Below are 14,231 nucleotides of genomic sequence, written 5' to 3' on the forward strand. Positions count from 1 at the left end.
TGTCTGCAAGACAAGCAATACAAATCTATGGAGGGGGGAGTGAGGAGGGAGCTTCACCCTCCAGCTCTGGAAGAACTGAAAATTATAGATAAAGCATGAACAGCAGAAATCTGCTGAAAAAATACCACAGAAAAGTAATATAATGGCCAGAAAGAATGCTGCTTCTCATGTACATACACACACATGGCAGCTTATCCTGAAGGGTCACCTGGTATGACAGGTACACTTTAAATCTGTATGGCATAAAGTTATTTTGAGCTATTGCAAAATTGTATCTCATGATATTATTTCTTAAGGGGTACTCTGGGGAACTAAACCCATAGCCCATCCTTTTTATCTTACCAACCTATTTAATTGTCTAAGTTATCATTCATTAGCAGTTTCCCCTCTTTCAGTTGTCACTTACATTGAGGGAGTGAAAAATAAACATCACCCTGTCATCCACTGTGTCTTTGCCCAAGTTTGTCTCTGAAAGCAGCCCCCACCCTCCTGAGAGACACAGACAACATGCCCTGCACTGGTCAGTCATGTTTCATTTAGTGTTGGGAGCTGGGAGGTGTGTGTGGCCAATCAGACACTGAATCTCAGGACAAGTAGTATCATGCTCCAGGGGGAGGAAAAAATGGCAAACAATATCAGGCAGCCAGAGAAGACAACAAGGGCCACAGGAGCCATGCATAGAAAGCAGGATCATTTACAGGGAACCTTACCAGGTAGTGTGGTGGCTTTGGAGCTTTTTTTATTTTATATATACTTCCCTGGAGTACTTCTGTAAGCATTTCACAGCAGTCTAAAAAGTGTTTCTCAGCTCTTGCCTGGAAAACATACATACCACTGGTTGTGTACATATAAGAGGGTCACTGGTTTTCTCATGCATAACCTTGCTTTCAATTTGTGTATCTTTGTCAACTATTAGATGGGTTTTTCGCCGAGGACGTTGGACCGGGGGTAGATGTTCAGCTTCAAGGGGCACCTCCGGTAGCATCAACTATGTGGAAAAAAAAACAAATGAAGTTTAATGTATGCAGTTTCAGTTTTACAATAAAAAACTAAGGATGCACCGAAATTTCAGCCGCCGAAAATTATTGGCCGAAAATGGCCCTTTCAATCTTTTCAGCTAAGGGAATTTCCCTCCCATCATTTCTGTGGGCGTGGCTTAACCCCTAGAGGACACAGGACATACCTGTACGCCCTGAGTCCTGCCACAGTTATGACACGAATGCAGGAGCTGCGCTCGCATCATAGGCCGGTGATGGCAGAGATCAGCAATCACGCTGACGTCTACCATTTACTCCTCAGATGCCCTGATCAATATTGATCACGACATCTACAGCGGCTATGCATAGCACTGATCAGTATTTCCAATTTAAAGATTGCAATATAAAAGTGTAAAAAAAAAATTTAATAAAAGTGAATAAGCCCCTTCCCCAATAAAAATAAAATTCCCCTCTTTTCCTATTTAAAAAAAAAAGTAAAAAAATCAACATACTTGGTATTGCTAGGTGCATAAATGTCTGATCCATAAATACATTATGTTAATGATCCTGTACAGTGTACAGTGTATGGTGTAAACATAAAAAAACACCAAAGTCCAAAATATTGAATTTTAAACACATTATATGCAGAAAAAAATTGATTAATATCGATAAAAAATAAATAAAAAAAACAGAATGGTACCGATAAAAACAACAGATCATGTTGCAAAAAATGAGCCCTCATGCATCCCCGTATACGGAAAAATAAAGTTATAGGGATTAGAAGAGGAAATTTGAAATAAACTAATATTGTTCAATAAAGTTTGACCTCTTATAAAAGAAGAGCAATATTAGAATAACTACGGTATATAAATTGGGTATCATTTTCATCGCATTGAGCTACAGCAGAAAGAGAACATATCATCACCATAAAGTGCACTGCGTAAAAACAGATTCCCCCCCCCCCATCCCCCCCCCCCCAAAAAAAAGTTGCAGAGTTGCGGGTTTCTCTTAAATTTCCCCCCACAAATAATAGTTTATAAGGGGGTCAGGCCGGTTTAGTGTACCGGGCGTGATGTTTATTTTATTATTATTAGCATTGAGTTTTTAATTATTCCCAAATTTATTTAACAAAAAATTCTGATAATACAATTTTACAAAAACTATATTAAAAAAAGTGGGTGAGGCAATGCATTTTCAATTTTGGGTTTTGGCCAAGCACAGCTTAACCCCTTAAGGACCAAGCATTTTTCTGTTTTTACACTTTCGTTTTTTCCTCCTTACCTTTTAAAAATCATAACCCTTTCAATTTTGCACCTAAAAATCCATATGAGGGCTTATTTTTGCGCCACCAATTCTACTTTGGAATGACATCAGTCATTTTACACAAACATTTATGGCGAAACGGGAAAAAAAATCATTGTGCGTCAAAATTTAAGAAAAAACACAATTTTCTAAATTTTGGGGGCTTCTGTTTCTAGGCAGTACATTTTTCGGTAAAAATGACACTTTATCTTTATTCTGTAGGTCCATATGGTTAAAATGATACCCTACTTATATAGGTTTGATTTCGTCGTACTTCTGGAAAAAATCATAACTACATGCAGGAAAATTTATACATTTAAAATTGTCCTTTTCTGACCCCTATAACTTTTTTATTTTTCCACGTACAGGGTGGTTTGAGTGCTATTTTTTTGCGCCATGATCTGAAGTTTTAATCGGTACCATTTTTATTTTGATTGGACTACTCGATCGCTTTTTATTCCTTTTTTTATGGTATGAAAAGTGACCAAAAATACGCTATTTTGCGTGTACGCCATTGACCATGCGGTTTAATTAATGATATATTTTTATAGGTCAGACATTTACGCACACGGCGATACCACATATGTTTATTTTTATTATGGTTACATATTTTTAATATGGAATTTGGGAAAAGGGGGGTGATTTAAACTTTTAATAAGGGAGGGGTTAATGTGTGTGTTTTTAAACTTTTTTTTTTTTACGCTTTTAGTCCCCTTAGGGGACTTTTAGGAGGAATCGTTAGATTCCTCATACAGATCATTGTGGTTTCATAAAACCACAATGATCTGCATGCTCTGCGCTCGATTGATAAAGCCTGGCCCTGCCAGGCTTTATCACTCAGAGCACCGGAGCTGCCGCAGCAGGAGAGGTAAGCCCTCAGGCTACCTAAGTAGTGGATCGCTCCCCCGCGATCGCGCTGCGGGGGGGGCGATACACCCCACTGGACCACCAGGGACTTAATACAGGCACCTTTAGACGCCGCTGTCAAGTTTGACAGCGGCGATCTAAAGGGTTAATAGCCAGACGCAGCGATCGCCGCATGTCGGCTATTAACGCCGGCCCCCAGCTACAGGAATCAGCTGGGGGCTGGCCGGTATGACGCGGGCTCCCGCGTCATACCCCGGTAACGGCCTTTGGACGAGTATAGACGTCCATGGTCGTTATCCGGTTAAAGGAAAACTGTCAGCTTGCTCCCCCCCCCCCCCCCACACACTAACCAGCAGTACTGGCTGGTAGTGCAGGGGACGCTGATCAGTTTGATGCCTACCGTGCCCGGATCCCCCAAGCCATTCGGCAGAAATCTTCGATTTTCTGTATATGCTAATTAGATGCTAACTGGCACAGGCGGGGTTACTGGCACTCTGCCATCAGCGCCGCTCGTCCGCAGCGCCGCACAGCTCATCAATATTCCTCCCCTCCACCTCTCCCTCTTCATTACAGATCGGGGAGAAGAGGGAGAGGCGGAGGGAGGGGAGGAATATTGATGAGCTGGCCGGCGTTGTGGACAAGCGGTGCTGACATCAGCCAAACGGCATGGCGGATACGGGCACGGTAGGCATCAAACTGATCAACGTCCCCCGCACTACCAGCCAGTACTGCTGGTTAGTGCGGAGGGAGCAAGCTGACAGTTTTCCTTTAAATTTTTGGTTTCAGTTTTGGCCCAAAATTTCCCTTACAGTGCATCTCGGTACAAAACCTATGAATAAACAGATATACAAGAATAATACTGTACATAACATGAGGTCATATGGTTAGTATTGAAAATTTTATGTCTTGATTTAAAAGTTTACTTTAGTGCCCCCACCTCTAATAGGTTTGTGTACCTTTTCTACACCTTTGTTTTCATGAAATTGAGAAAAATGGCACAATACCGTTAATTAATTAACAATTAAAGCAAACCTTTATATTCTGGATAACCAGAGATCTGGAAAGTCTCAACATAATATATGACAGTATAAATCAATAACTACAGTGGCCCTGATTTATTAAGAGTGGAGTGATTTCAATATCACTCATCTTTTTTTTCAGGCTTATTTACTATTCTGTCGCACATGTGGGTTATTTTTCTGTCGCACGTTTTTTTGTGTCGCACTAGTCAATTGTGTCGCACAAACTCCGAGCTAAAGAAATTAGTTGTGTGAGTCAAAATGGTTTAGAATTGTTTGTTTAAAAATGTTTTCATGAATCAAAAGTATTCATGTGTTATAATTTTTCCAACATTACAACTGTTATCCTTGTTTATCAGTTTGGGTGTTAAATTAATTTAAACCTAATATTACAAATGTGTTAAAAAAAATAAATTAAACATTAACTATCACAAAAGCATTAAATATTTTATTCATAAAAGTGTTGAACTGTACAAAATGTTTTCAGGTTATAAAACAAGTTACTTTCACAAAAATCACAATGGCAAACAGTCCCTTGTTAGGGTATGTTCACACTACGGAATTCCCTGCGGAATACCGCGGTGTGAACTTATTAGTGTGAATGGGTCTCCGCGAGACCCGTTCACACTGCGGAATTTCAGCGGCGGACAATTCCGCCGCTGAAATTGTTCCGCGCAAAGAAAGAACATGTTCATTCTTTGCGCGGAAGTCCGCGAGCACTGCATAGCCGTCAATGGTGACGGCGCAGTGCCGCGCGGTCCTACCACCGGCTGCCAGGCTGTATCTCTGCTCGCTGAATTTTTGCATAAAACACGCCCATTTCCGAATGAAAAAAAAAACCACTCAGAGTGGTTTCTAAAGTGTTGGTTGTGCGGAGTAAAAATTTGTCGCATAAATAGTCGCACAGACGTTGCGACTATAATTTAGGCGCAATTTCTGAGAAAAAGATTCGGTTGGACTTTAGTAAATGAGGGCCACTATGTTTATATGACTTGATTTATTTAATTTATTTATTTGTGCTATGTAAGGCTCTCTTATTAGCAGCCGCAATGGCAAAGATTTGGTGCATTGTATGGTATTGGCCAATTTATTTGTACACTGCATGGTTCTAATATGTAAGTGCACTGGTATAGTTGTGTGTTTAGTCTTATTTTCTCATTCTACTATTTAATCTGTTGTGTGAGTACTAAACAGCAGTAGTAGTTTGCTTGATAGAAGAATTCTTTGTAAGGGTGCGTTCCCACCTGGCATATACGCAGCATATTTCACGCTGCGCAAAATTTGCTGCAGCAGCGGAAAATATGCTGCATATTCATTGTTCACTATAATACACACAGGGCTTTCCGGCGGCAGCCCTATGCGTGTAGTGAGTTTTAGAGGCGGAGCCGTGCATCACTGTCACGCCGGAACACGGCCTGCCTTCAAAACTCACTACACACATAGGGCTGCCGCGGGAAAGCCCTGTGTGTATAGTGAGCAAGGAATACGTAGCGTAGACACAAATTTTGCGCAGCGTGAAATACGCTGCGTATACGCCAGGTGGGAACACACCCTAATACGCCACGTGCGTATTTTCTGCTGCAGATTTGCTTCAGCAGATTTTGCTACCCGTAGAAGTTAATGGGCAGCAAAATATGCAACAGATCTGCAACAAACATACGCACGTGTGAACGTACCCTTAGGGTGTGTTCACACGTACAGGATCCTGCGCAGATTTGATGCACAGGATTTGTAACTGCTGATTAGAAGCCGTGCTCAGTCATTTAGTTTACATTGAAATCTGCTGTAGAAAATCCTGTGCATCAAATCTACGTATTTTATGCTGCAGATCCACCGCTGAAGGACCTCTGTATGGTGCCCTTAAATGTGCCTGCTCAGAGCGGCAATACGCCGCTCCGAGCAGACACACTGCAATGTGTGAGTCGCCGCGCATGCACGGTGTACTCGCTTCCCCTGCTCAATGAGCTACGCCGAGAGGTGCCGCGATGTGCGAGTATACTGCGCATGCGCGCGGCGACTTGCACATCGCAGTGTGTCTGCTTGTAGCGGTGTATTGCCGCTCCGAGCAGGCATATATAAAGGCTGCGAAAATCCGCACATCTGAACGTACCCTTAGACTGGATTTCCACTTGGCAGTTTGTTGCAGTGGTAGTTTAAAAAAAGACAAAAACTGTCAAGTGGATATCCATCCTTAGGGTACGTTCACACGGCTAGATTTTTTTTTGCGGGTTTTCCGCTGCGTATTTGAAATGAGGCAGGCTCTTCTCGGCTGTCCGCAAGCCCATTGAAGTCAATAGGGACTGCAGCGGATTTTCCACAGCGTAAATTCTGCCATGGAAAATCTGCTGCAGAAAGCCAAGAAGAGCCCGCCCCCTTTCAAATATGCAGCGGGAAATCCGCAAAAAAATCTGCCCATGTGAACGTTCCCTTAGGGTATGTTCCCACCTGGCGTATTTCTCTGCGTATTTGCTGCTGCATATTTTATTTCCCATTGTAGTCAATGGGTAAGAAAATACGCAGCAGCAAATACGCAGCAAAATCCGCCAGGTGGGAACGTACTCTTGGGGTCAGTTCACACGTGCGTATTTTCTGCTGCAGATCTGCTTCAGCAGATTTTGCTGCCCATTGTAAACAATGGGCAGCAAAATCTGCAGCTGCAAATCTGCAGCAGATCTGCAGCAAAAATAGGCACGTCTGAACTTACCCTTAGGGTACATCCATACATACAAGTTTTCCGTTGCAGAGAAGCTACAAGTTTTGCTGCAGCATATTCTCTGTGCCAGATAGACGAAGAACGGCACGGCACTGCGGTCTCTAGGAACTGGCATGATGTGGTATGACTGGATGCGACTGTATACGTGGTGGTGCTCTGGTAATAGTAGAAAACTTCTAATACATGTACAGTAGAGTATGGAATAAACCGGCAGACTCACCACTTCTCTTCTTTTTCTTTATTGCATTTTTAATGCAGTAGCATACTCACATACAGGGTATAGGGATACAGTGGGGGGACAAAAAGGCGACAGATTCTGTTTCGCTAGGTTTACCGTGCTTCCTCTGGTCATGGTAAACCGTGCGAAACGGAATCTGTTGCCTTTTTGTCCCCCCACTGTATCCCTACACCCTTTAAGTGAGTATGCTACTGCATTAAAAATGCAATAAAGAAAAAGAAGAGAAGTGGTGAGTCTGCCGGTTTATTCCATACTCTACAGTACATATATTCTCTGTGCCGTTATATGTTGGCTTCAGTGGGGTCTACTGTGGATCTTCCTCTGCACAAAATATGCTACAGCTTTAAAGGAAAAAACGGTCACCCGTTCACCCACACTATAACCCGATACACCGGGTTATAGTGCGGGTGAACAGGAGACCGATGCGGGGTCTCAGACTGCTATATCTGCTATCACATGACCAGAGCTTATGAATATTTCAATCCAGCCGGCGGGCCCGCCTAAAGCGCAAGTCAGCGGTGGAAAGAGGGGGGGGCCTTTGGAGGATCGGGGCTCCGGACTGCAGGTAGGTATAGCAGTCCGAGACCCCGCATTGGTCTCCTGTCAACACACACTATAACACGGTGTATCGGGTTATAGTACAGGTGAACGGGTGACCGTTTTCCTTTAAAGGAAATCTGTCATCAGTTTCACCTGCACTAACCTATCCTGTGGTTAGGGGATAAGATGCCTAGGGGCAGAGTACCCCTTTAACACTCTTCCTGACAAGAATGGAAAGCCTCCGAGCCAATGAGGTAGTACAATCCAGAAAATTCTGGAACAAGGCACCATCAAACATGCTTGCTATAGGTACATAAGCAAAGAGATTCCAGCTCCCAGATGAAATAAAATTTTCAATGCTTTATTAAATTATTTTGAAAAGCCAATATGTCACCAACAGATTTCAGATGCATTCAAGCGGATTTAAACTGTGACTAAGGGTGCTTGCATGTGGCCGAAACTTGTCATACTGGCTTTTTAAAATGGATCACTAAAGCATTAAAGATTTTATTTAGTCTGAGAGCTTGATTAACTTTGACTATGTATCTTTACATTACAATCATATTTGTTGGAGCCCTGCTCAAGAGTCTTCAGGTTCTGCCCCACTCACATACACAACTAGGCTAGGTTTCCACAAAGGTTTTTCTCTGGCGTTTTTTGGAAAACTGCCACTGCAGTTTTTGAGCCAATGTCAGAAGTGTATTCAAAAAGAACAGGACATATAAAGGAAGGACTTATACATCTCTTTCCTAATGAATCCACTTCTGACTTTGGCTCAAAAACTGCAGCAAAAACTACACCGAATCCGCCATAATCCTCTGCATACACGAATCTGAAACGAGAGGAGGAAAAAACTCCACAAAAAACAGGTTAAGTTGCGCTCTGTGCTGGGGAGAGCAGCCATAATGCAATGTCTACCCAAACAGGGAGCCTCTAATTGTTGCAAAACTACAACTCCCACTTGCTGCGATCTGTCCCTTACTGCAGGTACTACTGCTCCCAACATGGAGCACACTCTGCTCCATGCTGAGAGTTGTAGTATCTGTACTAATAGACAGAGGGCCTGGGTGTCACTTCTGACACTATTGTGATCTGTCTATTATTGCAGGTACTACAGCTCCCAGCATAGAGCAGAGTGTGCTCCATGTTGGGAGTAGTAGTACCTGTAGTTAAGTTCAGATCACAGAGGGTGTCACTCCTGACACCCGATGCAATCATCCTTTCTTTTGCAGAGATGGAGGGGGCTTTCTCCTGCGCTCGCATCTCTGCACTATACTCCGGACGGCCAGTGATGTGAATAAAATTCACATCACTTATTCATATTTTCCGCCCAGAGTGGTGATTGGGCGGATGGTGGCAGCCAATCACCGATCTCAGCGGGAAATATGAATTTCAGGACTGGCGAGCCCGGAGTATAGAGCAGAGATACGAGCACAGGAGAAAGCCCTGCCGCATCTCTACAATAGTTAGGACGATCGCATCGGGTGTCAGAAGTGACACCCGGGGCAATCTGTCTATTAGTACAGGTACTACTACTCCCATCATGGAACAGTCTGTTCCATGCTGGGAGTAGTAGTACTGCCTAAAAAATAAAGAAAGAAAAAAATATATAAAACACACACTTTATTAGACACATTATTAAAATACATTACTAATAAAAAGTTTAACAAAATACATTTTAATAAATATATTATTTTTACATTTAAATGGCCCCTTTCTACATTTTTATTATTGTCGGCTACATTTTTAGTTTCCTGCCTGCCAACATAAATTGATCCCTGTTTAAAAATTTATAAAATTTTGTTATAAAATATATATATTTCGTTAAATACAATTTTTTCCATCTCTACTGTATCTTTTTTTTTTTTTTTTTTAATGGTACCCTATGAAATTTTTATAAAAAAGGTATCTCCATCCCTTTTTTGGATAGCTAAAGTCCAAAAAAAGAATAGAAAACGCCTGCAAAAATGCCAAAGTTAAAATCCACATGCCAAGATTTTCCCGAAAAAAAACGCCAAAGTCTCAAGAAGAGGTCATTTTTGAAAAACTGCCAAGGAGCCAAAAATAGCTGAAAAACGCCAAAAGGATAAAAAAAAAAAAAAAACACCAAACTGAGAAACGTTGTGCGGCAGAATGTGCGTTTTTGAGTGAAAACCTCAATGGAATTATAGCTTTATAGTTTTGTGTGAGTGGGGCAGAACATGAAGAGTCTTGAGCAGGGCTCCATCAGATATGATTGTAATAGATGAAAAAATTAAATCTTAAATGCTTTAGTGATCCATTTTAAAAAGCCAGTATGACAAGTTTTGTACACATGCAAGTACCCTTAGTCACAGTATAAATCCGCTTGCATGCATCAGAAACCTGTTGGTGACATACTGGCTTTTGAAAATAATTTAATTAAAGCATTGAAAATGTAATTTATTCTGGGAGCTGGATTCTCTTTGTTTATGTACCTATTACAATTACCTATTATTGCATGTTTGACGGTTTCCTGTGCTTTCCTTTCTTGTCAGAAAAAGTGTTAAAGGGGTACTCTGCCCCTAGGCATTGTATACACAAACCACAGTTTAGGGGTTAAGTGTCTGATCGCGGGTGTACGGCTGCTGGGACACCCCCGTGATCGCCTGCATGGCACAAATTCCGCTCTGTGCTGGATTACTAGCAACTACAGCTCAAAACTGTGGCCGTTGCGTCCCCTTCATGTATCACTATGGGATATATATGAACGCCGTATCTCCGTCGCTCCCATAGACTTGAATGAATGGAGCCTAGCACTGCCAGCGTTCTGAACATAAATGTTCAAAATGCCGGGATGCAGGGCCAGAGAACGCAGGGATGCCAGTAGTCGGACCCCCGCGTTCAGACATCTCCTCAGCTATCTTTTGAATATGGGATAAAATGTCCAGCAATGAAGTACCTTTTTAAGTTATTTGTCAACCTGTAACAACATAGCATTGTTTGAGGAGGTGGCATTTGCAGTAACTGTGCCTAAAAGTCTAGAGATCTGCTACAACCATCCAGCAGAACTGCTATTACCCTTGGACTCACATTTAGATTTAGCTGCATTACTCCTACACGGCCTGTAGAGGAATAGATGTTACCTCAGGGTAAGGAGTACACACATTTGGAGGAGGCTGTCACGCCCCCTCCCATAGGCTTGCATTGAGGGGGTGGAGCGTGACATAACAAGGGGCGGAGACGTAACGTCACGATACTCCGGCCCGTGATACTCCGGCCCGTGATTCATCAAAACGATGTTCGCTTCGGAGGCTGATGATAGCAGGGTGCTGCATAAAAGATTGTGGGGGTCCCCAGCAGTGGGAACCCTGCTATCAGGCATCCTATCCCCTATCCTTTGGATAAGGAATAAGATGTCTTAGGGCCGGAGTACCCCTTTAAAAAGATGAGATGCCTGTAATTTTCATCATAGGGATACCTCAACTATGAGAGACATAATGAAAAAAAATCCATAAAATCACATTGTCTGATTTTTAAAGAATTTATTTGCAGATTATGGTGGAAAATAAGTATTTGGTCACCTACAAACAAGCAAGATTTCTGGCTCTCACAGACCTGTAACTTCTTCTTTAAGAGTCTCCTCTGTCCTCCACTTAGCTGTTACCTTGGTTAATGGCACCTGTTTGAATTTATCAGTATAAAAGACACCTGTCCGCAACCTCAAACAGTCACACTCCAAACTCCACTATGGCCAAGACCAAAGAGCTGTTGAAGGACACCAGAAACAAAATTGTAGATCTGCACCAAGCTGGGAAGACTGAATCTGCAATAGGCAAGCTGCTTGGTGTGAAGAAATCAACTGGGAGAGCAATTATTAGAAAATGAAAGACATAGAAGACCACTGATAATCTCCCTCGATCTGGGGCTCCATGCAAGATCTCACCTTGCAGTGTCAAAAAGATCACAAGATCGGTGAATAATGATCCCAGAACCACATGGGGAGGGGGGCCTAGTGAATGACCTGCATAGAGCTGGAATCAAAGTAACAAAGGCTACCATCAGTAACACACTACGCCGCCAGGGACTCATATCATGCAGTGCCAGACGTGTCCCCCTGCTTAAGTCAGTACATATATGGGCCTGTCTGAAGTTTGCTAGAGAGCATTTGGATGATCCAGAAGAGTATTGGGAGAATGTCATATGGTCAGATGAAACCAAAGTAGAACTTTTTGGTAAAAACTCAACTTGTTGTGTTTGGAGGAGTAAACTGTGAAGCATGGGGGGTGGAAACATCATGCCTTGGGGGGGGGGGGGGGTTCTGCTAAGGGACCAGGATGACTGATCTGTGTAAAGGAAAGAATGAATGGGGCCATCTATCATGAGATTTTGAGTGAAAACCTCCTTCCATAAGCAAGGGCATTGACGATGAAACATGGCTGGGTCTTTCAGCATGACAATGATTCCAAACACACCTCCTGAGCAACGAAGGAGTGGCTTGATAAGAAGCATTTCAAGGTCCTGGAGTGGTCTAGCCAGTCTCCAGATCTCAACCCCATACAAAACCTTTGGAGGGAGTTGAAAGTCTGTATTGCCCAGCGACAGCAGCAAAACATCACTGCTCTAGAGGAGATCTGCATGGAAGAATGGGCCAAAATACCAGAAACAGTGTGTGGAAACCTTGTGAAGACTTACAGAAAACGTTTGACCTCTGTCATTACCAACAAAAGGGTACATAACAAAGTATTGACATTAACTTTTGTTATTGACCAAATACTTATTTTCCATCATCATTTGCAAATAAATTCAGGGTTTTTCCGTTCTCATCTTCCTCCTTACCTTTAAAAAATCATAACCCTTTCAATTTTGCACCTAAAAATCCATATGATGGCTTATTGTTTGCGCCACTAATTCTACTTTGTAATTACATCAGTCATTTTACCCAAAATCGACGGCAAAATGGAAAAAAAATCATTGTGCGACAAAATTGAAGAATAAACGACATTTTGTAATTTTTGGGGGCTTCCGTTTCTACACAGTACATTTTTCGGTAACAAATTACACCTTCTCATTATTCTATAGGTCCATACGATTAAAATGATGCCCTATATAGGTTTGATTTTGTCGTAAAAATCATAACTACATACAGGAAAATTTATATGTTTAAAATTGTCATATTCTGACCCCTATAACTTTTTTTTATTTTTCCGCGTATGGGGTGGTATGAGGGCTCATTTTTTTTGCGCCATGATCTGAAGTTTTTAGCGGTACCATTTTTGTATTGATCGGACTTTTTTTATCGCTTTTTATTAATTTTTTCATGATATAAAAAGTGACCAAAAATACGCTATTTTGGACTTTGGAATTTTTTTTGCGCGTACGCCATTGACCATGCAGTTTAATTAATTATATATTTTTATAATTCGGACATTTCCGCACGTGGCGATATCACATATGTTTGTTTTTATTTACACTGGTTTTTTTTATGGGAAAAGAGGAGCGATTCAAACTTTTATTAGGGAAGGGGTTAAATGATCTTTATTAACTTTTTTTTTTTTTCACTTTTTTTTTTTGCAATGTTATAGCTCCCATAGGGGGCTATAACACTGCACACACTGATCTTTTACATTGATCAATGGTTTCTCATAGGAAACCATTGATCAATGATTCTGCCGCTTGACTCTCATGCCTGGATCTCAGGCACTGAGCAGTCATTCAGCGATCGGACAACAGGAGGCAAGGTAAGGGACCCTCCTGCTGTCCTGCTGTGGCTCCCCGTTATAGAACGGGAGCGGACTCTGAACGTACAGGTACGCCCTAAGTCCTAAAGGAGTTAAAAATCAGACAATGTGATTTTATGGATTTTTTTTTCTCATTATGTCTCTCATAGCTGAGGTATACCTATGATGAAAATTACAGGCCTCTCTCATCTTTTTAAGTGGGAGAACTTGCACAATTGGTGGCTGACTTTTATAATACTTTTTGCCCCCACTGTACATTTTGTAAACTACTATGCTGTGCCGTTTTGCTGCATGAATTCTCATGAGGTTTTTACTGTATTGCATATGCACATGGTTATGGTGTATGGGTGGGAAATTAATGTTGCCTCAGTTCCTTCTATAGCGTGATCTCCTTTTATATTTCTGTGTTTGTACATTTTATATAAATGTATTGGATTAATAAACTTTATGCCATTTTACTGCAATCATTAAAGTGTCTCCACTCTTTTTCAAGTGGTTGTTTAGATGGGAATATAAATCACATGCAGTTCACATCAACAACCCAGATCCTAGACTGCTCTGCCATGCCCATTCCCAGTTATCTATGTTTTGTGCAAAACCAGTAAAATATCCTTGGTGTGTTGTCTACAAACTACCGTGTTACTATAATATGCTATCCTATATATCACTTAAGCTAGGACACACAAGTACTGCAACAGCTAAAACAGCCATTGAACAAAATAGCCTGTATAGGCTAAACATGTCAGCAACGTGTCTATGAGCATTTGGATAAAAAAAAAATATTATAAATTCAAATCCAATCTCATGCATAACAAACTCAAAGAAATGGGATGTTCACACAGGACAAATGCTGCACATTTGTTGCAGATGTTGACT

At 41.6% G+C, this 14,231-nt stretch overlaps 1 protein-coding gene across 1 annotated transcript in view; it reads right to left on the minus strand.

The window, feature by feature from the left end:
• The window catches only part of REC8 (REC8 meiotic recombination protein), a 178,760-nt gene that overhangs the window by 39,445 nt on the left and 125,084 nt on the right, over positions 1 to 14,231 (minus strand). The window contains exon 12 of the mRNA XM_056525830.1: positions 833 to 988. Coding sequence (XP_056381805.1) covers positions 833 to 988 — 156 coding nt within the window. The remainder of the gene's footprint in view (positions 1 to 832; positions 989 to 14,231) is intronic.

This window comes from Hyla sarda, chromosome 1, assembly GCF_029499605.1.
Source record: "Hyla sarda isolate aHylSar1 chromosome 1, aHylSar1.hap1, whole genome shotgun sequence".
Taxonomy (NCBI): domain Eukaryota; kingdom Metazoa; phylum Chordata; class Amphibia; order Anura; family Hylidae; genus Hyla; species Hyla sarda.